The sequence below is a fragment of the Cercospora kikuchii genome (assembly GCF_019650295.1).
Source record: "Cercospora kikuchii DNA, contig_00002, whole genome shotgun sequence".
Classification (NCBI taxonomy): Eukaryota; Fungi; Ascomycota; class Dothideomycetes; order Mycosphaerellales; family Mycosphaerellaceae; genus Cercospora; species Cercospora kikuchii.
Window position 1 is genome coordinate 4025148 of NW_025408583.1, and position 21350 is coordinate 4046497.

General features: G+C 51.3%; 11 protein-coding genes across 11 annotated transcripts; 5 read left to right on the forward strand and 6 right to left on the reverse strand.

Annotated features, from left to right (window-relative positions):
* Positions 1-508: 508 nt before the first annotated feature.
* On the reverse strand, positions 509-1972 carry CKM354_000379700 (uncharacterized protein; the record flags this gene model as incomplete). Its single annotated transcript, XM_044799013.1, has 6 exons — positions 509-1013; positions 1062-1151; positions 1206-1279; positions 1334-1619; positions 1675-1834; positions 1888-1972. 6 exons carry the CDS (start codon positions 1970-1972, stop codon positions 509-511), a joined length of 1200 nt encoding a protein of 399 aa, XP_044654948.1.
* A 78-nt stretch (positions 1973-2050) lies between these two features.
* On the reverse strand, positions 2051-2857 carry CKM354_000379800 (uncharacterized protein; the record flags this gene model as incomplete). Its single annotated transcript, XM_044799014.1, has 2 exons — positions 2051-2368; positions 2426-2857. The coding sequence occupies 2 exons, from the start codon at positions 2855-2857 to the stop codon at positions 2051-2053; spliced, it is 750 nt and encodes a 249-aa protein (XP_044654949.1).
* A 225-nt stretch (positions 2858-3082) lies between these two features.
* CKM354_000379900 (uncharacterized protein) lies at positions 3083-4927 on the forward strand (the record flags this gene model as incomplete). Its single annotated transcript, XM_044799015.1, has 6 exons — positions 3083-3364; positions 3413-3522; positions 3573-4342; positions 4394-4626; positions 4683-4694; positions 4754-4927. The coding sequence occupies 6 exons, from the start codon at positions 3083-3085 to the stop codon at positions 4925-4927; spliced, it is 1581 nt and encodes a 526-aa protein (XP_044654950.1).
* Positions 4928-5264: 337 nt separating this feature from the next.
* CKM354_000380000 (uncharacterized protein) lies at positions 5265-6902 on the reverse strand (the record flags this gene model as incomplete). Its single annotated transcript, XM_044799016.1, has 3 exons — positions 5265-6495; positions 6551-6738; positions 6789-6902. The coding sequence occupies 3 exons, from the start codon at positions 6900-6902 to the stop codon at positions 5265-5267; spliced, it is 1533 nt and encodes a 510-aa protein (XP_044654951.1).
* Positions 6903-7376: 474 nt separating this feature from the next.
* CKM354_000380100 (uncharacterized protein) lies at positions 7377-8016 on the forward strand (the record flags this gene model as incomplete). The annotated part of the gene is made up of 2 exons (XM_044799017.1): positions 7377-7655; positions 7735-8016. 2 exons carry the CDS (start codon positions 7377-7379, stop codon positions 8014-8016), a joined length of 561 nt encoding a protein of 186 aa, XP_044654952.1.
* Positions 8017-8526: 510 nt separating this feature from the next.
* Positions 8527-10349, reverse strand: CKM354_000380200 (uncharacterized protein; the record flags this gene model as incomplete). The annotated part of the gene is made up of 5 exons (XM_044799018.1): positions 8527-9122; positions 9179-9734; positions 9782-9858; positions 9910-10120; positions 10170-10349. The coding sequence occupies 5 exons, from the start codon at positions 10347-10349 to the stop codon at positions 8527-8529; spliced, it is 1620 nt and encodes a 539-aa protein (XP_044654953.1).
* A 566-nt stretch (positions 10350-10915) lies between these two features.
* On the reverse strand, positions 10916-12011 carry CKM354_000380300 (uncharacterized protein; the record flags this gene model as incomplete). The annotated part of the gene is made up of 5 exons (XM_044799019.1): positions 10916-11248; positions 11301-11496; positions 11555-11601; positions 11653-11718; positions 11775-12011. The coding sequence occupies 5 exons, from the start codon at positions 12009-12011 to the stop codon at positions 10916-10918; spliced, it is 879 nt and encodes a 292-aa protein (XP_044654954.1).
* Positions 12012-12696: 685 nt separating this feature from the next.
* On the forward strand, positions 12697-13278 carry CKM354_000380400 (uncharacterized protein; the record flags this gene model as incomplete). Its single annotated transcript, XM_044799020.1, has 1 exon — positions 12697-13278. The coding sequence occupies one exon, from the start codon at positions 12697-12699 to the stop codon at positions 13276-13278; it is 582 nt and encodes a 193-aa protein (XP_044654955.1).
* A 1677-nt stretch (positions 13279-14955) lies between these two features.
* Positions 14956-16722, forward strand: CKM354_000380500 (uncharacterized protein; the record flags this gene model as incomplete). Its single annotated transcript, XM_044799021.1, has 5 exons — positions 14956-15242; positions 15312-15598; positions 15663-15682; positions 15735-16088; positions 16144-16722. 5 exons carry the CDS (start codon positions 14956-14958, stop codon positions 16720-16722), a joined length of 1527 nt encoding a protein of 508 aa, XP_044654956.1.
* A 472-nt stretch (positions 16723-17194) lies between these two features.
* On the reverse strand, positions 17195-18718 carry CKM354_000380600 (uncharacterized protein; the record flags this gene model as incomplete). The annotated part of the gene is made up of 2 exons (XM_044799022.1): positions 17195-18081; positions 18133-18718. The coding sequence occupies 2 exons, from the start codon at positions 18716-18718 to the stop codon at positions 17195-17197; spliced, it is 1473 nt and encodes a 490-aa protein (XP_044654957.1).
* Positions 18719-19911: 1193 nt separating this feature from the next.
* Positions 19912-21332, forward strand: CKM354_000380700 (uncharacterized protein; the record flags this gene model as incomplete). The annotated part of the gene is made up of 5 exons (XM_044799023.1): positions 19912-19995; positions 20050-20132; positions 20192-20335; positions 20382-20596; positions 20650-21332. 5 exons carry the CDS (start codon positions 19912-19914, stop codon positions 21330-21332), a joined length of 1209 nt encoding a protein of 402 aa, XP_044654958.1.
* Between the last annotated feature and the right edge of the window lie 18 nt (positions 21333-21350).

Here is a 21350-nt window from a genome sequence, read left to right on the forward strand (position 1 = left end):
CTTACAGATGTACCTTTGCAAGGCGACCATGCGCCTAGATGCCACGCGAGTCCGGCTCCTGCAGAGTCGTCGGCAGACAGGCATTGTGCGAACAGCATTGCCTCCGAGCATGCTGATATGCCGGGCCGCTCGGCCGGCACATTCTCGTAGCAACAGTGCGAGCGAAGAGCACCTATCCGCTTCGATGGGCGCCGGGATTCACTTCCAGATAGGGAATGTCTGGTGGGAATTTGTGTTTGGGAGCGCCCTCGGTTTGGATGTAAGGTACGGGCCAAAGCAATCAAAGCACATAGCGCTAGCCCAAACGATTGTATTCCAGTGAACTCCAGAAAATTGGCTTTTTGCCGGTCTAACAGCACGATGCGCGCTCAGTAGATACCCAATGCGATACTCCAATTTCAAACATTGGGAATAACTAAGCACTTCGTGGATCGTGACGTCTGAGTGTTGATCAATGCTTTTGAGCAGAATCGCACGATGCCCCAGTCAATGCCTAGCTACCTCAAGATCACTCGCCATTGCGCAACGAACCTCGTGCTAGTAATAGGGAAATCTGCTCTGGCGTCCAGGGCGACCCTATCTCATCGCAGAGTACATCCCAATCTCCTATGTCCTGAGCGACTCTACTCAGTGCTTCGACATCTTCCATCACTCTCAAAATGTTGAGGCCCATTAAGCTTTTGATATCTTCTTCGTCCACGCCTCTCTTGAGGAGTTCCTCTATGATTGCGGGAAAGCCAGTGGTGTCGTCCAGATCCGTAGGTCCTTCGAGCATACCATCGAAATCAGATCCAATACCAACATGCGCCCAGCCAATTGTGTTTGCGGCGTGCATGATATGATCAACGACCGACTGAACACTCGACGTCGATCGAGGCTCGTTTGATGCGCGGTCCTTTGGCTGTGGTACCAAGAGTGAGGGTACGAAGCATATCATGATGATACCGCCATTCGCTTTGAGTGCAAGTAGTGCTTCATCTCGGACGTTGCGTGGGTTTTGACACAAGGCAAAACTAGCCCGCAAATGTCAGTTGTGTGGCGTGAAAGGTGTGGAAACGTACCATGATGAGTGTGAATATATCACTGGTGCCTTGGTGTGCCTCAAGACATCCATTTGTGCCTCGTGGCTTGTATGAGATAGGTCGACGATCCTGGATGCGTTGTCAGTCATATTCTTGTTGGCCTACAGTGTTCGACATTCAGACATTCCCATGCGATTCATCTCAGTGATCACATCCAAGCCTCTCTTTGACAGACCATTGTGAGTGGCGGGTGCAGTCTAGAAGACAATTTTGTCAGTGCCAAGTCAGTTGGAGGTCTCTTGTCAACTCACAGCACTATCCACAAACTCGTTGCATGAATTATGGCACAGTGTTGCGTATCTGACACCCAGTCGATAGAGCATCCGCAGTGCACTCATACTTCCGTCAATCTGATGTAGTCCTTCGATCCCCAAAAGACTGACCAGCTTTCCAGCTCTGAACGTGGGCAAGATGTCGGACGATCGATGCACAAAACCAAAGGCTTTCGGATGTTGTCGAAACAATTCATGGAGGAGATCGATCTGTTGCAAAGTTTGTGCAAGAATGGAATATGTAGCCCCATCTTCCTTGGGCGAACTGCGATTTTGTTAGTTTGTGCTTCACGCTTCATTTGTAGCTAAGAAGTGAGTACCATGGCACAAATGCACTCCAGAATTGCCCTCCCAATTTGCCCTTCCACAATCGACGCAAGTCTGTCTGCCCTATAGGCAATTGATTGATGTCAAAGTCTGACCTGTTCAGATCGTTTCTGAACCATCCACGCAGGATATAGGCAAAATCATTGTGGCCATCTGAGACGTTTAGCGTCATGTTTTGTTGGAGCACTGTATTCTCGGCTCATTACCTATCAGTGGAACTGTTTCGAGGAGACGTGCGGCATCAATACGATATGTGTCATTGTCAATATGGTTGCCGTTAGCGACCATCATGATGAAAGCTATCGGATTGTGCAAAGAAGAGTTGTGGCAGAATTGGCTGTCAGACTGTCTGCATGATCAAATCTGATGCTAACGTCTGCCGCCCCCATGACCCCACAACCAGCAGTGCAGATAGTCGTAGTGAAGCCACACCGCTCTGAACAGCAACCAGACAACAGTCGGTGCCTCAATCACACTACGGCCGGTGTTCTGCTTGTTGCCACTGTCAGTTGAGGTCTTGATACGCCTCATCGTCCAGTTCACGATTGGCATCCACAAACCGAGAAAGAAGCGAGATCCGAGTTCTTCGGTCCGGGACAGATTTCTGCGATAGGTCGGAAGACTTGCAAGATAGTTTTGATATGCTGTCGGCAGGCCGTGCTCGCTTGCACCTTGGAGAAGCAAATCCTGCGTCAAAATGTTAGTTGAGGGATGATGTGTTGTGAATGAAATTTTGACGCGTACCAAGTACCGCTGGCTTGGTAGCGGGTTCGGTCGAAACGGATACCGGCTCACCAGCGTTCGGACCGTTACCACCTCACCTGCTTCCTCCTCACCAGAGACGGGCTCGGCGGCAAGGTCAACTTCCTGGTATGCGGTTCCGGCGCCTTCGGAGACCACGAGCTTCTGGAAGTCGGCCACGGAAAGCAGGTACCCAATCCCGTGCACTGCTGGTGACCGGTCCTCTGCTGGATCCTTGGGGCTGCTTCGTCGGCGTGCAATGCTGGCCATAGCGGGCTCGTTGTACGGTATACCGAAGACGTCGAATGTCAAGACGTGAGAGGGAATACACAGCCGTTTGGCATCGAGGATGGTCATCCCTCGGCGTCGCATGACATCAGTCTTCATGTTTGACCCGAATGCGAAGTACCAGACGTTGCTGCTGGAGGAAGCCATTGAGTGCACTATGAGGGTAATCCCAAGCAAGAGCTTTTTGGTCTCCCAGAGCTATATGTATGCAGGAGGTCGGCTGCCGAGGGTTGGCGGGTCTATCCTCCTGTGGCATAGTGCCACTGTCTTACGTCGCTTCTTCCGCCATTGGCAGCAAACCCTCCTCCTGGATCTCTGAATCACTTTCTTGCCCTTTGTCCCTCATCGACATCGTCACCTACTGTCGTCAAAATGAATTCTTCAGGCTCCATGAACCGAGTGCTCGACCTCGAAGCAAGCAGGATGTACCACTCCGTTTTGCAGATGCTGGGCTCGGTTGACAGCGTATCCTCGCGATACATTGGTGATGTGCAGTGGACGAAGGAAAGTCTGTTCTGGCTCTCTGCTGGGATTGCCTTGATCTTCAGCCTTGGTATCTTCGTGACTTCACGACGCAGAAAGCAGCACAATTTGCCGGTAGTGAAAGTCACAAGCAACAATGTGGTGAAGTTTCTGGAAGATGGACACGCAAAGGTCGAAGCTTCATTCAGTCTGAGCTGAACTCTCACTGAAAATCAGCAGTACCCTCATCAACCCTTCATGCTGTCTCTACCAGGCATGGAGATGGCAGTCCTTCCAGATTCGGAAATTGAAACCATTCGCGGACTTCCCGAGACTGACGTATCGATCAAGTGAGCCAACTGTGGTTGCAGATCAATGCTTCGCAACTGACTCTGACTAGAAAACACCATTACGACGTTTTTCTCGGAGAGTACTCGTACATGGGCACAAAGGCCGATGAATTCGACAGTACCATGCGGAATGTTCTGACACGCAGAACACCTGCATTGCTCGCATCCTTCAACGCCGAGGTCGAATACGCCGTCAACAAGATGATCGGGCCGTGCAAGGAAGCCACCTTGATCAAGCCGAGATATGCCATGTCCCGCATAGCATCCATCATGTCAGGTCGCGCATTTGTCGGATTACCACTGAGCAGGCAAGATGCCTGGGTCGAGGCAACTGTGGACTATACAGCAGGTGTGTCAAGAGCGTGGCTCGTCCTCAGACTCATTCCTTGGCCACTTCGCTTCTTCATAGCGCCTTTCTTGTCACAAGTCAAGGCATTGAAACACCAAAGAAAGCTGAACGAGGATATGCTCGCTCCTGTGATCGCCTCAAAGCAAGCTGGTGATCGTAAGGATGAGAAGATTCCTGGCGGCGACATGCTGGACTGGTTCATTTCACAATACGATCGACCTCCCAATGCACAGCAACTTGGACGCGACCAGTTGCTGGCAACTTTCGCATCGATTTACAACCTTTCCAACGCGCTCAGCTACATTGTATTTGATCTTGCAGCATTATCTTCCGAAGAGGTCCAGCTCATGCGAGATGAGGTATCCGCTCATGTGGGCGAGGACGGTATCGTCGATAAATCGAATCTCCCCAAGTTGAAGAAACTCGACAGCTTTGCCAAAGAATCGCAACGACTTTCGCCACCGTCTCTAGGTGTGTTGCAATAGTTTCGCTGAGATCTACTACACTGACGATTTACTACAGTCAATATTCCTAGAATTGTGACAAATCCCAAGGGCCTGCGCTGTTCCACAGGTGAAGTCCTGCCTCAAGGTACAAGAATGACTATACATGCACACGTGATCAATCAGAACCCGAAATTGTATCCCAACCCATCGGAGTTCCAGCCGTTCAGGTTTTCTTCACTACGAGAAGTTCCCGGAAATGAGAACAAATATCAGCACGCAACTACTGGAATTGATAATATCAACTTTGGTGTAAGTGGACCCCAATTCCAATCTACCCGGCATGTTTGTGCTAACCTACATTGCAGCATGGCATATGGGTGAGTCATTTTGCCGTATACGAACATGATTACCGAAAGTGAATGCTGACCCTGCACAGGCATGTCCTGGTCGTTTCTTCGCAAGCGCCGAGATCAAAATTGTTCTTGCGTACATTTTGAGGCATTACGATGTTACTTTGCAGCCTGGACAAGAAAAGCCAAAGCAGCAGCACTTTGGCCTGGCCATTCTTCCTGATCCTGAGGCCGAGGTTGTCTTCAAAGCCAGAACTTGATTCAATGAATAGGCAAGGTGCAGAGCGGATTTCTGGCAATCAGAGAGGCTCTTGAAGATGATGTCGTTCCTTGGACAGGTTTATGGGCCCTGGTGTGGTGGCAGAGAGGACTATAGCACTGAAGCTAATCTAAGACTACTTCTAAGCAGAATCGAATAAGACAGGTAACTGAGCTCCACTGAACTTTTATGACTACTGCTTCCGTCGGTATTTGCCTTGACAAAGCCGCTCGGCTTCGTCTTACCGCAGACAGAATGACCCGAGGATTTTGAGAAGTCAACAAGAAGAACTCAGCTTGCACATGGTTATACGATAATTACTCCTCAAAACGCCCTTCTCATGCCTTGTTCTTTGCGTGCAGCTCTCTTTTCTCACACTTCAACTTCGTGACAGGATGATTAATCCAAACTTCACCATTCCGAGCCCACTCTTGGCTGTCTTCAAGAAGGTCGAGACGATAATTTTCGACCAGATGCACCAGCAACGTGCGAATGATCAAATCTGCTGCAGCTTTTCCCATACATTGCCGAGGACCAAATCCGAAGCGCCAAAAGTTGTACCTGTTCTGCGAAGAACTTCGCTCTAGAAAACGACTGGGGCGGTACATCAATGAATCTTTTCCCCAATACTGATTTCGTTGATTCAAAGCGTAGGAATCGATAATAAAGTTCGTACCGGCAGGGAAAGAGTACCCTCCGACTACCCGGGCAGTTGGACACGCTTGTGGCACGGAAAATGCGGCTAGAGGTCGGAGTCGTGAAGATTCGGAGATGCAAGCGGCCAGAAATGTGTCTGTCCGTCGAACGTATGCGTCAAGAGTGGCATCATGGCCTACTTTGGTTCTTTCCACTTCGATCTCCTCTCGCAGAGTTGTCTGGCATTCTTGCGAAGCAGCCAGGTATACCAAATTCCAGGAAATGCCGCCAAGAGTAACGTCCAGATTGGCGAAGAGGATCTCATCGAGCGTGTGTAGAATGGACTTTTCTTCAATTGTGCCATCTTGAACGCTGTCGTAGTAGCGTGCAATTGGCTCGTCGCCCCGAGCTCTACTACGAGCTTGACGATTGAACGCAGCCCACTTGATCTGGAAGTCTTGTAGTGCCTTGTTTGCAGGGAGAGGCAGGTAGCTCGACCAACCATATCTGGTGAGCCCTCCTTGAAGAACTACCTTCATTAGGTTTTCTCTAATCGGAGCCAACTCTGCAAGCGTCTGCTCCATATCCTGCGTCAAAGGTCCATACAGCATTTCCGCAATTATCCAAAAGGGCAGCATCTTCAGATCCTGTGCCGGGTCAATGACCGCGATGCAGAGTTCTGAAGTTGCTTCCAATTGTCGAAAATGCTTTGCCGTACGCTCTATCATTTGTGGAACACACGCTATCGCTGCGGATCGAACGAATGGGCCTTCACAAGCTGTGCGTAGGGTCTTCCATTCAGTACCACTAACGAGACCAACGCATTTTCCGAGCAATTCGCCTAAGAAGTGGCCTGAATTGTTGTTCTTGGCTTTCAGATGTTTGTCGGAGTCTTTGAAAACCTCCTGGACATGCTCAGGCTTAGTGAGAACACTGTAAACCTTTAGTCAACCTGCTTTGTCTATACGTCACGCTGCATTCCACTCACATTTCAGGAGTGGTTCCGGACCAGATGCGATAGATCGATCCATACTGTCGTTCCCAGCTGATGCTATTCTCCCTCCCTCGCAGGAATTTGGCAGCATCTCCTTGCCCGTTGGGAAACTCGTACGTCGCGGATGGAAGTGTACCGTTGTCTCCAACACTTCGTATAACATGTCGTCGGGACAGTATGAGCTGTAGCCGTATAAGCTAGAAGTTTGAATCGCTATAAACTTTCCACTAACGTTCAAGATGAATGAAATGCAACGGATTGTAGCATGTTGGACAGTTGCGGAGAGCTTCAGGACAACAATCCCGAGTGATATGGCCGAAAGCAGCAATGAGACATACAACAGCATGGTGGGCAGACTGCTAGTAAAACTTCGACAAGATTCAGTACAGGTCAAGCGCGATGGTACCCATTCGTGATGCGAATATACCACCTCGCACATTCTCGCCACTTACTCGTGACAATCACCAACGTGCCCATCTGGAAACATGACGTCTCTGGTGACCCGATTTTATGTAGAGGCTAGAAATTGCTCTCATGAACCGCCCAGAACTTCGGCCAGCTCCACCCCAAACAGCAATGGTCTTCCGCGATAATTTCCCAAAACGGCAATTCTGGCTGCCCTTACTTTTGTAAACTCCGTGAGCGAGACTGCAACGTCATATATTCACAACAAAGCGCGGAGATTGTGAGCTATAGTATGATAATATCCATGTAGCCTACTTTCGTGACCCTCGCACAAGATCACATCTAACCTCATTTCTCGTAAAAGTCTCAGTCCGAAAATCTACCATCGCCCACGAACGAAACCCGTACAGGAATAATGTCGCCGCCAAGTTTCAACTTCAACGTTTCATACTCTGAGCCCGTGAATGGACCTGGCCTCGAGCCAGTGCTGACACTCGACGACGTTTGGCAAGGAATTTCTCGCGGTGCCCGCCGCCCTCAAGATATGGCGCCGTACGTGGCTGACTGCCAAGAGCTGCCGGGAGGCAGCGCGTTGAAGTTCTCACGCAAGCTCATCATCGGTGGAGATGGAGCCGTGCACACGGAAGCCGGAGAGCCCATTGTGCAAGATGTGATCTTGCGGCCGGGTTTGAATGTAGGTTGATGCGCGAGCGACTCGTGTGGTTCCGGGCGAAATTGTGGGTAGTAATGCTAATGAGCCTTACTGCGTGCAGGTTGAAGCTGTGACCCCAGACTCGGGGGCCACGACAATTTTCGGTATGTCGCTAGGCACGGCGGAGAAGGTAGATGAAAGCCGACCAGATATTTACTTCACCGGCGTTTATGAGCTATGGATTCCTGGGATCCAGGACGGTACGAAAGAGGCCGAAGAAGTTCGTGTCAAATATGGAGCACTGGCTCGAGGGGCTACGAAGGACGGCGTGCAGACATTCAGGAAATGGAAAGTTGACGGGAAGTTGGATGAGTGGCGGAAGATGTCGAACGGTAGCGCTTGATGGTCTCGGGTGTCCCCTGGTAGTCATTAGCTAAGTTTCGTTCGCAAACGCTTCCGATCGAAGAGCGTTGATTCGACTCTGCCAAATTTTCTAAGTGGTGTAATCAATCAAATGTGATCTTCCGACACAATCGCCAGGAACCACGGCTTTCTCTGATGCGTGACAGGCTTCACAGCACACGAGATTGGAGCAGGCCAGAAAGCTGCCATACGAGAATGGCTGAGATGTGATTGCCTCCAGCAGGAGTGATCGAGAGAAGAAAGTTCTTCTCCAAAACGGCGAAGTGTTCTCTGGCTCTTCGCCTACCGAGGAGGCGCAGTTGTGCAGCAAAAGCGTTTCTGAGACATGACTGCATGTGCATGTGAAGTATTCGTGCAGCGGCATGGTCTGAAAACTAACTTTTACCCTCTTCAGCTTTGGGAAAGTCGTGATTCGTATTGCTGATACACATCCATACACCGGCAGTCATCTGACCAATCGTCCTCAACTTGACCTCGATACTCACCGCTTCTACGAGACCTCGCTCGGTACCCATTTCAAGAAAGGTCCATTCTTATCGCCAGCTGCGAAATGATCCTTCACCTGAAACTCCAACGGCAATTCATCCCTCGTCTCCATCTCGAACAAGTAGGCCAGTCTCGCCACTGTGATATGAATCGTCGCAAGAGCCAAATTCCTTCCAATGCAAGCCCGAGGTCCATAACTGAAAGGCAGATGCGCAGATCGCAGCTTCTTGATCTCGTCGTCATTATCTGTCAACCAACGCTCAGGACGGAAGACTCTAGGCTCGGGGAAGACCTTCTCATTGCGATGCATCGCCCAGCCGGGCACGCCAATGCTGGCGAAGGCGGGGATTGTGTGGCCGTCGATGACTCCGTCGGTTGTGGACTCGCGAACCAGATAGCTTGGGACACCGGGCGCCATACGTAGAGCTTCTTCGACGCAAGCACGGAGATATGTGCAGCTGCGTAGCTTCTCGCCGCTCACGATGTCCTCGACAGATGTGAAAGTGGAGCGGATTTCTGTCTTGAGACGATCGTAGCATTCCGGATAGCGCGCGAGGTAGAAGGAGAGGCCAGTGAGCGCAGTGCCTGTTGTATCGCTTGCTGTCGATCGCAGACCGATCAGTCACTGTCACTTAATTATGATAGGATTGACTCACCGGCGATGATCAAAACGACAGCTTCATCAGAAAGCTCTTTAAATTCCATCTTTTCGCCAGTGTTCTTATCTTCTGCATTCAGTAATAGCTTGAATATGTCATCTGGCCCTTTGCCCTGCTCTTCGAGCTCAATTCGATGCTTGACCTGGCGGGCTACGTAGTCTCGGAACCTCTTGACTGCAGTCGCCATTGGAAGGAAGAGCAAAAAGCTTAGGCCGAATCGCTCAACCCAGGGCACACAGCCAAGAACGATTTGCATGTGTTGGAAAGAGTCGATAATCGGCTGGATGAAATGATCGTCATCTTTTGTGAGCATGTTGTATTCATGGCCGAAAGTAAGATTGCCCATGATGTCGTACGTCAAATAAGAGAACCAGCGGGACATGTTCTTGTATTCGCCTTGGAAGGTGCTTGGGTCTGAAACTCCCTTGCAGAACAATCGGACTTTTTTGAGGATGGTGTCTTCGTAAGATCGAATGGCAGCTTCACTGAAGGCATGTGCAATGATACGACGCTTGCGAGCGTGTACCTTTTTGTTGACAGCGCTGGCAAGGTTCTATCCCAACTCAGCGAGCATTCTTGCCTTTGCGGAGGAATACTTACAACGAGCACTTGCTTTTCGATCGGTCCTCGGGAATAGTAGTAGCCCTTGCCCCATTGTGAGCCCGTACCGTAGATAGCTAAAGACTGTGTAAGCTTTTACATGTAATTCAACGACACGTTTGCCTTACATTGAACCGAGTTCGGACTCATGATGGAGATGAAGTTAGGCTCGATCCTAACAATTTCGCCATATTGTTCGTGAAGCGCTTCGACTACGAGATGCTTGTCGCCCTTCCAATTGTGGTACAGATTCGGTAGGATGGTCATTCGATAGAAGAACGGCCCTGGGATCTTTCTGCACGGATGCAACAAGAGATTATACGTCCAGTCTAGCAGTTTCTAAACCGATGATCAGTTGATGCGCAAGTCCGGTTACTGATGCTCTTACAAAGACTATTGTCGACACAATGAGCCAATTGATAATCGTTGATGCGTCCATCGCCATAAGTGTGCCATTTTGGCCTTCGACCAAATGAGATCCGAAATCCTTGATGGCATTTGTCGAGTTGTGAATCATTCCAAGCACGGCCTCTGCCTCCGGCAGGCGAGTGGTAAGCATAGAGGCCATCTTGAAGCAGTGCAGGCAATCTGCTCGAGGTTCCAAGATGTTCTCACGAGCACACTTCACTCTTGAGCATTGGGGACTGAGGTTCCTGGCTTGGCTTGGCACTCGCCTTGAGGCAGAGCTAAGGCGGACCGTACTGGGTGAGCTGCAGCCATCGTGGTGTCCAGCGGGATAGACCGCATCCGATGATCTGAATCGGTCCCCTGCAAAGCTGTGTAAAGCAGGTAGAGAAGCGGCCGGCCAAGACTCCAGTCATGTGTGCACCGGAGACTTATTTCCGTTTGAGGAAGTACCTGTCCGAAGGTCACGACACAGCTTTCACTCCTCGATTAGCTTCCCATTGCATGCGGCACGTTCGTTGTGACTCACTGACACACTGATACATGCCGTTCACCGGTCTGGCTCGACGTAGCAGGCAACAAACTTAGGCGTCGAGAAAAAGCATATCTCAGCAGTTTCGATTTCTTAGTATTTGCCAAGACCCGGAGACATATCTGAACACCATGATACATTCGAACAATGTGAGAATGTCGTTAATGGAGGTTGCTTCCTCAGCACTGAAAGCAATCTCATGGGTCCTTGTATTTGGGCGATATCTTTCGCGCTCCATCATTTCGCATCGGTTTCGGTAGCTTATCCCAGTCAATGTCATGGAGTATCCGCAAATTCAATGGATGTGAGTTCTTCATCGACTGTGCAAAACCTCGTGTCGGTACTGCACCCAGCTCCTTGAGCTCGTCTTTCGAACGGTGGGCGTATTCATTCGTCATGCACACGCCGCAGACTGTGCAGAATGTTTTGTTGAGCACGTGGTGACTGAAGCTGTAGCGGCCAATGTTTTCGGACTCGGCTGCGGAGAGCACGACTTGCTTAGCTTGGGGATATATCCAGATGTACGCATTCTGTTGACAGTGGTCAGCAAGAGCTGATTGAATAGTGTGACGTGGGCTGTACCCGGACGCAGACGCTGCACGTGCACTCTGCGATACGGCCGCTGTAAGTATCATCAAGAGGTTTGCTCACAAGAGCCAGGCCAACTCCACCGCAATGGCAGGAGCCGATGTATGACTGCTGCCCTTTGGATGCAGTTGGGGCTTTGCCTTCATATTCCGGCGGTGCGTAGTCACCTCCTTCGGCGGCGCCGTCATGTCTTGCGAGGTGTGTCAACGCTGCGATTGGCAAGCAATTTTGGGGCGAGAAATACTCACTGCTGCCTCTTTAGCGCCCAGATATCAAGATCTTGGAGAACACGGACCTAGTGAGTTCAATTAGCATGGACCTGCGCCGCTCGATCCACTTCTCTTACATTGAGATAGAGGGCATCCCCTCCGGTCTCTTCTGCCATGACAGGCGAAGCACAAGTTGGACAGAACTAATCAGTGTCACTATCGCTGCAAGCAGTGCTTGGGATACGAATATGGCACCGACTCTGTGTGCCAGCTTCTCTGGACCAAAGGTATAGCTGCTGAGAGATTTCACGTCACCTTTTTCCACGTTCAGATCCTTGCGACTTGAAGTGACCCATAGATAGCCTTTTCGATAGCAAATGCTACAGTTGCATTCCGTGACTGTATGAATCTGCGGCAGATCGATCTCGAAGACGAACGCTGCACAATGGCAGTTGCCTCGATATGTTTGAATCGGCGCTGGCTCGTTCTCACCCATCTTCAGCGTTCCGAAAAGTCAAGAAAGGTCCAGTATAATCAGATTAGACAGCGAGGCAAGAAAGAGACGCGCTGTCTCTAAAAGAGAGGCGAATTTGTCGCGTCTTCTCCAGGAGTCAGTCCAAACCGGCGCCATTGACGTGGTCGGCCGCGCTAGTCAGTCGAACTGTGTCTCAGAAGAGCAGCGTCTCAGGAACGCGAATGACCTTCCCCTCATTCACGCAAAGATGTTTCGCATATTCCATTGAAGGATACCCCGTCTCTTCTTGTTGCTGTAGCAACACTGCAAGGGTGGGGAAGCTTGCTTCTCGTTGACCAACCTCGCATGGTGGTCCAGCATAATCAATAGCACAACGTCTTTGTGAATTGCAATGCCTGCTGACAAGTCGTCTCCAGCAGATGGCCTACACGTTAGGCTCATATCGGAAACCCTGCATATTACCACGTGCACATGCAGAAGATCGAGCGTTGCACGTTTACATGCAGCATGCTCCGTGGAGGAAAGTACGCGGCACAGTAAACTAACTTTGGTATGCCACTTGCCAAGTCGGCTATCAAAGTCACTTTGCTGTGCCACGAACCGGAGCTCCGTGTTCGACCAACGAAAGGCTTTGAAAGCGAGACAGGATAATAACCGCAAGCTGGTGACAAGTTGAAATTTTTGCAATCAAGCAAGCTCCTCGAAGATGCTGCTTTTCCTCTCAAACACGCTTCGGTCTATAACGGTTTTCGTCGCGGCAAGCAGTCTGAACATCGTACTTGTTGAATCAGTACTGCTTCCTGGAGACGAACCTGTAGTCCTCGGTCCTCAAGATGCGATCAGTGTCAAGTCTTCGGAGCAATGGCAACGAGCCAGATGTCAAAATCGCGACCGCGTCTGCTTCGATATGCCTCAGCCGGCTTGTTGCGACATGGCGCAGGGAGAGCCTCAGGACAAGTGTACCGAATGCGACAGCAATCAGCTCACAGCGCATTTCAAGCTCGAGCCGGGCGTTTGCAATAAGCATGCCGCAGTGAATGAAAAGGAGAACGGAGAGGCAAACCAGAAAGTTGTGTATGCTGGTGATCTCGCTTGGTGGCCACCCTCGCATGCAGCTCCCAGGAAGGGAAATATCATTACCATTGACGGAGTCCGGTGGTTCAAGATCAGTCCCGATGTTCCAGAGGAGCATACTGCGATGCTCGAAGCTTGGTGGACGAAAGAGGATGCAAGCTACGATGAGTTGCCTGACGAGCTGCTGCAGTATGAGGTCGCATATCCCACATGAGAACTCGGCTCGACAGAGTGCTCTTGGCGAGTGAGAGACAGCATCAAGAGGTTCATGGCGCTGCAAAGCGACCTGGCCTGCAGTCAGTGGTGTTGACGGCAGGCTGCACTTTGTCTCTATCACGCCCGCTGAACGAACGGCGACAAGCCTTCAGATTGGGTTGGGTGTCAGCAAATGGACAACTGCCCCAGACAGCCTTTCTCATGGTCGTTTTTCGAGCGTTCAAGTGCTCTGAATGCAGGCCTGGACGCCTGTTGGAAGTGCAATGACAGCATGTTGCAGCAATCAAGGAACAGGGCCGCGAGAAGCGAAAGCGGCCAGGTCCGGATCTTGCATTAGCCTTGTCAGTAGGTTTGTCAGTAGGATCAATAATGTTCAGACCCGTCGCTTCTCCAGAGCTTTGGCGAAGGTGTCATGGCTGTGAGGATACATGTACGCCTGACCACGCAACATCGCTCAAAGCACTTGCACATCTCGCGGCGGCAGCGACGGCCGAGCAGTTGACGTGTCGCGCCCCAGAGAATAGATTGCCTTGACGCAGCGGCGTGCCAGCATTCTTGGTCATGTCGAGAGGCGCGTCAGGCAATCCCAGCGACGCCTCCACCACGCACTTCGACAGCGCTGCTGCATGGAAGCCGCACAACCATCGGGTAAATGTCTGCACGGTCTCCTGCACAGTCTCCTGCACAGCGCATATCCAGACTAGGCTCTTGCTCTTTTACCCACGCGGGGCGTCTCAGAAACGGAACCGGCAGCAGAAGTACCTCCTGTCCGCCGTTCGGTCGTCGTTTTCCGCTCGTTGCACGCCGCGGCGGTAACGCGGCGAGTGGCTGGTGGATCGTGGGACGACGTGTATGCAGGCCAAATTGATGATGGAAGCCTGGCACAGCCTGGTATGAGAAGATCATCTTGCCATTCTGTACCTTCCTACTCACGCTGCGAAACGGGGTCGAGACGGCGTCGGCAGCAGCAGAGACCGACACGCCGCTCTTGGCGAGATCACCGCCCGCAACGTTACGTCGACTGCTTGTCAGCACACTTCAGCCTGCGGATATGAGGTAACCCTACGCTGTACTCTTGCCACTACCGCACGCTGCTGCGCCGGTGGCATTGCTCCAGGGATGATCCGCCCTTCGTTGAGTTAGCTTAGGGCTCCCCGAGCAACGATTTGCGTCAGACTCCTTCGTCAGCGGGCGATGCTCGACAAGACTCACGCAGACGCCTTCGCAGGAGTGCAGAGGATGTGGTGTGTGACGCTGACCGACGACTAGTCGACATATCACCTTCACGTGCGACCACATGCCGTGACGATGGCGCATGCTCGCACGCGTCTCAACTGCCAGGATCATAGATGAATCGACATGCGGTGGTGGGGAACCCCAATAGCTCCATCTGCCTAAGCAGACAATCTTTCGTTCCGATTCGCCAAGACACACGTACGACCGCTGATCAGGCACCCCATCAAACACTCTGAAGCAGGCTACGCCGTGCTCGTTGGCCAGGGAAGTTTGACTTCGAGTCAAATTATGCTCTGCATAAAATCGGCAATGTGGTGCCCGCCGTGGAAGCATCATGGAATGGTGCGTGTGTCTGGAGGGAAAAATCCATATAAAGAATAGCAAGCTCCTCCTGTGCTCGATCCTGTCAGTATAAGCACTTCGAAGTGACAGCCACACAATGTTGATCCACGATCTTCCAGTGATTGGGAGTCTGTCCCCAAACGAAATCGCCAAAATATCTGCTTCATTCCTCCTCCTCTACGTCCTCTACCATGTGACAGCAGCATTCTACACGGCTTATCTGGGACCTCTTCGCAAATATCCGGGTCCGCCACTCCGCGCTCTTACGAACATTCCACTGCTGCGCGCGACTGCACGAGGCGACGAGGATCTTATCAACGTGGAACTCCACAAGAAATACGGGCCAGTGGTCAGAGTTGCGCCAAAACAACTATCCTATGCTGGGTAAGTAGCACACAAAAGTTCATTAGAGCGCTAGGCGCACGCTTACCTTGATTCGATTGTGTATTTCAGAGGAGCTCAGGCGTGGAAGGACATCTACGGACACCGCAAGCAAGGTCAAGCCAGCAACGACAAGTACCGACCATTCTATGGCCAGAACTTCAATGGTGTCGATCATTTGATTACTGCTGATGATGCCGATCACACTCGACAACGTAGAGTCGTCTCCCATTCGTTCGCGGATCGAACACTGAAAGATCTCGAGCCACTGCTTATGCGTTGGGTCACCAAGATGAAGGATCGACTATACGAGTACGCGCAGAGCGGAGAAAAGGTCGATCTTCTCAAATACTACAACTGTAAGTGATAGCCAAGGACCGATGCCACAGCTCTTGGTGAAGCAGCTACTGATCAGCCTCTCAGGCACAACGTTCGATATTATGGTATGTCTAGGAAGGGTTTCGAGTGGTATACAACAATGCTAACAACATCTAGGGTGATCTGACATTCAGTGAAAGTCTGGGCATGCTTGACAATGGCGACTACTCGCCTTGGGTCAAGACCATATTCAACGGCATCAAAATCGGCACGAAACTGCGCACTTTCCGGGAATTGAATGTGTTCACAGATTGGATATTCATGAGATTTATCTCTAGGAACCCGAAAGTCGCCAAGTCGCGCGCAGAACATTGGAACTACTCCGCCGAGAGAGTTGCTCGGCGACTTGAGCGAACACCTGAAACGCCGGATTTGTGGACGAAAATCATCGAAAAGGGCGAAGGCGGAAAAGGTCTCACTTACGGAGAGCATGAAAGCAACGCATCGTTGTTCATGATCGCTGGAACGGAGGTATGCTGCCGATAAGCCAAGCGTCAACCTCGTTCGTTCACTGACTGTGAAGTAGACCACAGCCACGCTGCTCTCCGGCGCCACCTACAATCTCCTCCGTAACCCAGACTACCTCTCCAAACTCACCAACGAGATCCGCGAAGCTTTCTCCAGCTACGAAGAAATCAACATCGAATCCGTCCAACGTCTGAAATACCTGCATGCAGTCCTCCAAGAGTCTCTCCGAATCTACCCTCCGGTCCCCGCCCGTCTGCCCCGCGTAACACCCAAAGGCGGCGCCATGATCTGCGACGAATTCGTCCCAGAAGGGACACAAATCGGTGTGCACCAACTCTCCACCTACCGCAACGAAGCCAATTTCAAGAACCCTTACGAGTTCCGCCCAGAACGCTGGCTCGGAGATCCTACCTACAAAGACGATGACCTCAACAGTCTTGAGCCATTCTCTTATGGCCCAAGGAATTGTCTGGGCAAGAATCTCGCTTGGCATGAGATGAGATTGATTTTGACGACGGTGTTGTATAAATTTGATTTGAAGCTTTGTGAGGAGAGTGCAGGATGGAATGAGCAGAAGATCTATGTTATTTGGGAGAAGAAGCCGCTTATGGTGGAGTTGAGTCCTGCGAAGAATTGAGCATGGCGTTTGCAACAGAGCAAAGAGAATGAGAATTGATGAGCATTTCATTGAGCGAAAGCATTGGGAGGGGCGCAGCTGCTGTACGAAGACACGCATCAGGGGCAATAGTAATGACCTGACAGAATTAGCCGGCAGAGTCTGCACGGGAATGAATCCTTCACTACTCCAGACTGGGCGTTCATAGTGACATAGATTGTTTCGAATTATGCAACAAACACAACTGCCATTCAAGGCCCAGACGCCATTGAAACGAGACATGTGGGGGCCAAGTTGTCTAGCGCACATGTATGCATGGCAGCATCATGCCTTAGCTCCATTTCTTGATGTTCATATGACATTAAATTCTCGCTATTCATATAGCACTTTATGCATCTTCACATCCCATGCGTCTTTCATCTATCGTGCATCAAAGCGTTCAGTAATCCTCGGTAGCTTTCATATAATTCCACGTCATGTGTTCGGTAATCTTTCAGCGCTTAGTATCCTTGGCGTCCGGAAGCATATCCTGCAAGCTGATCAGTACAGGCACAATCTCTTCGATGTGACATTCAACCTCACCTTTTATCGCCGGCTCAGTGGTGACCTTTTTCGGGTATGTTACAATTGTCAACGCCGCAATCAAAATCGCATTTTCCGTCAACAAGAAATCGGAGAGGTCAAGGCCAGGACTCAGAAAATTCGTACACAGCGAATCGAGGTCCGGGATGCGGGAAACTTTGCCAGGACCTTCGTGTGAAAGGGCATCTTTTAGCAGAGCAAAGCCGATTGCGTTGTATAGCACGCCTTCATGAGTGAAGAAGCTACCAGCTGGTGCTCCGGGGCAGATTTGTTGAACTTCATTGTTCGAGACACCGACTTGTCGAGCATCTTTGATGAACGCCGATGCTGCTGTGCCGGCTTGCGGTTGAACGATTTCGTCGAAGAAGCTTGAGTAGACGCTCGTTGTTGGCACGTAAGCGGAGTCTCCTCCATTGGCGCGAAGAGTCTTGATGAAATCCGAGCCTGCTTCTTGCTGGAGAACTGCTGGTGGCAGAGGGATTCCTGGTGTGGCAAGAAAGTTGGCGTTGATCGTCCCCGCATAGTCTCCTGAGAATGTGACAAAGTCGGTGACTTTGGCGCGAGCGGAAGGCCAGTACTTGAATGCCCACTGTCCATCGATGCTGCCCTGTGACCATGCTGCCACCGAGACCTTTCGCTTGTTGCTGATGCCGTGAATGTAATTGACTGCGTACGCGACATATTCTGCATGTACTTGTGCATCTCCTAGAAGGAATCCCGGGATATTCAGCCATACTGGGTCTGCGATGTTCGAATCTTGCAGTAGAGGTATGTAGTTGCCAACGAATGTTGTGTACCCTTTCCATAAGTTAGACCATACACTGACTTGAAGTTTCGAACGACGCTTACCTGTTGCACCAGTTCCTGGTACAAGGATGATGGGGTTCGGCGCTCCTCTTGCACCGTACTTGTAGCTGGATGGAATATGGATGGCCGCGCGAAGGTCAGCCTCCGATAGAGAGAAAGGTGCATCCTTTGGGTCGGCTTTAGGAAAGACTTTGATCGAAGGTCTCCGCAGGTTGACATTTCTGGAGCTGTTCTCTGGACCAATGGCACCCTTCGCGAATTGGAGCAGATCAGGAATGTTGTCTTTGCTCAGACCAGCTGCAGCTAGGCTCCCAGCATAGCCGAAGAGGTTCGACGGCTCCGGCGCTGAAATGAGGATCTCTTTCAACGCATCTGCAGCAGCTGGAATGCTCACTGGCACTGCAGTAGCGGTGACTAATTGAAAGTCCTCAATCAGTCTGTCGAATAGCCCGTTCGTTGGAGGATTTCGCAGCGTCTCGTTGACGAGATTGTTCAAGTTCTTGACAGCCAGCTCGACTGGATTTGCCGGGAAAGGATTGAGGTTTCCATCCTTCGCTGTTGGCGTTGGCACCGCCTGGATATGAGGAAGCAGAGAGGCTATGAGCCCAAGTAACACAGTCGAACGCATTTTTGCAACAGTGTGAAGCGAGTGAACCACCGTTTGACGAAAAGAGCTGGAAGGAAATATGCTGAGGATGGAAGAATGAGGTGCACGAGATAGCGTTGCCGTAAAATTAACCTTACCTGTCCAAGACAGTAGACTACAATGAGTTGTAGACACAGATCGTCCACACTAGCACCGGCAGTGCACCCGACGGCGTCTGAATCTGAGCCGCAAACCCTACGATGCATCGCTCGCGCTCTGGAGATACGCCAGCGTCGCGATCAGTCCAGCAACCAGAAGTCCGCCGGGTAGACTGCTTTCCGCGAGGGTTCGCGCATGGCATCAGGTATCACTTCGGTTGGTGATCTCGCGGACGCTGCCACTGTCGCAGAGGGGAGGGAGTCCGGAAGCATGTACGTGGACTGCCGCAGCACTCTGAGTCGTGCCACGTTCCAGCACAAATTTCTTGTGCATTGAGAGCTGACTCGCGATGCGTGGCGCTCATCAGCAAGATTGCCGGAGTGTATTGTCTCGAAAAGGCAGTCTGCTTGCTAATGGCACTGTCGTGGTCAGACTAGCACGCTGTGCGTGAAGCCGCTTACGAGGTGCTCGATTATATTCCTGGCAAAGAGCCGTAAGAACGCTCAGTCGGCTCGGAGGCAGGCCCGCTGTTTAAGATTTACGGCTTGACACGATGTTGCCGATCAAGATCTTGTTTGGTACCGTCGACGCGTGTTTGGAACGGCTCATCGCGCGCACGATGCGTGGCATATGCCTGAAGTGACTGCTGCTGCCGCGCCAGACTTTCCGTCTCGCTGGCTCGTTGCACCCAAGGCGCGTTTGTGTTGACGGACAGAACCTCATGTTGTTGAAAAGAAGTGAAGTGAGGAAGAAGGGCGTTGCGGAGATGAGCGACCAGGAAAGTGCTGCTGAGTAAGCCAGCGCTCGGATCTCGCAGTGACGACATCCCTTCCTCGGGTACCACCAACATGCCCAGTACTACAGACCATCTCAGCTCGACGTGGTGATAACGACAACCAATATCGCACAGAAAGACAACGCGAAGGTAGGACGGACGTTTCCGAGATCGTGAAAGACTACCGGGTCTCCACTCGCAAGGAACACTATCCACGCCCTACCATTGACACGAACATTCATTCCACGAGCTCTGCTTTGTTGCTCAGAGTGCTCTCGTGAAGCGCAGCATCAACATCGCCATGTCGAGCTACAGGGTTGCTGTACCGGAGGAGAAGCTGATCACTCTCAAAATCAAGCTTGCTCAGGCAGAATTCCCAGACGAGGCATGCATCCCATTCTTCAGCCACACGCTGCACGGCAACTGACTCAAGCATCAGCTCGAAGGTGCAGAGTGGAACTATGGGGCTCCACTGGCAGACGTGAAACGTCTTGCAAAGCATTGGCAGAAGAACTTCGATTGGTAAAGACCCCAGCATGACATGCGAAGTACGTCTACTAATCCAGCGTGCTCGCCTCAAGGAGACTGCAAGAAGCAAAGCTCAATGAGCTACCCAACTATCAGCGAAGCGTGAAAGTTGAGGGCTTTGGTGATATCGACATACATTACCTGCATCAGCCTTCAGAGAATCCCAATGCCATTCCACTCCTCTTCGTTCACGGATGGTAAGCACAGCATTGAGAAGTGGAGGCACGAGCTGATCTCCTACAGGCCGGGCAGCTACCTTGAAGTGGTCAAAATGTTACCTGCTCTGCGAAACGGCAGCAACGGAGTGGCCTTCCACGTTGTAGCGCCATCTCTACCGAACTTTGGCTGGTCCCAAGGCATTTCAAGAACAGGGTTTGGACCAGCGCAGTACGCTGAGACGTGCGATCAACTCATGCAGTTCCTAGGCTACAACCAATACGTGACTCAGGGTGGCGACTGTAAGGAGTTATAACTCAAACCATTTGCAGAGCAAGCAGACTGACGAGTCTAGGGGGGTTCATGATCACCCGTGTGATCGGACTTCGCTATCCGCAACGCTGCTTAGCTTCCCATATCAACATGATCCGCGCAAATCCTCCGACTTGGCTCAAGAACCCTATATTGGCTCTACGACATAACCTCACGCCATATAGCCAAGCCACGAAGGACGGTTTCGCACGTTCACAGTGGTTTCTCAATGAAGGGTCTGGCTATCGATCGATACAAGCTACCAAGCCGCAGACTCCTGGCTATGGCTTGCATGATTCTCCAATAGCTTTACTGGCTTGGATCTACGAGAAGCTGCATGATTGGACCGACAACTATCCATGGACTGACGACGAGATACTGACCTGGGTCTCCATTTACTACTTCTCGACCGCTGGCCCAGCCGCCTCGCTTCGTATATACTACGAGGCGACTCACTTGTCAGGCCTCAACAACGTTCATCGAGACAGAACTCATGATTGGATCCCAAATGTGAAGCTAGGCTTATGCCATAGCCCTCGAGAAATAACGCTTGTCCCAAGCACGTGGGCGAGGACTCTTGGTCCGGTGGTCTACGAGGACTTCAAAAAGAAGGGTGGGCACTTTGCAGCTCACGAGATTCCAGAGGAGATCGTGAAGGATCTCATTGCCATGTTCGGTAAAGGAGGGCCATGCTATGGCATTATCAAGACCAAGGCGAAGCTGTAGCTGTGCGATGACGCCCAA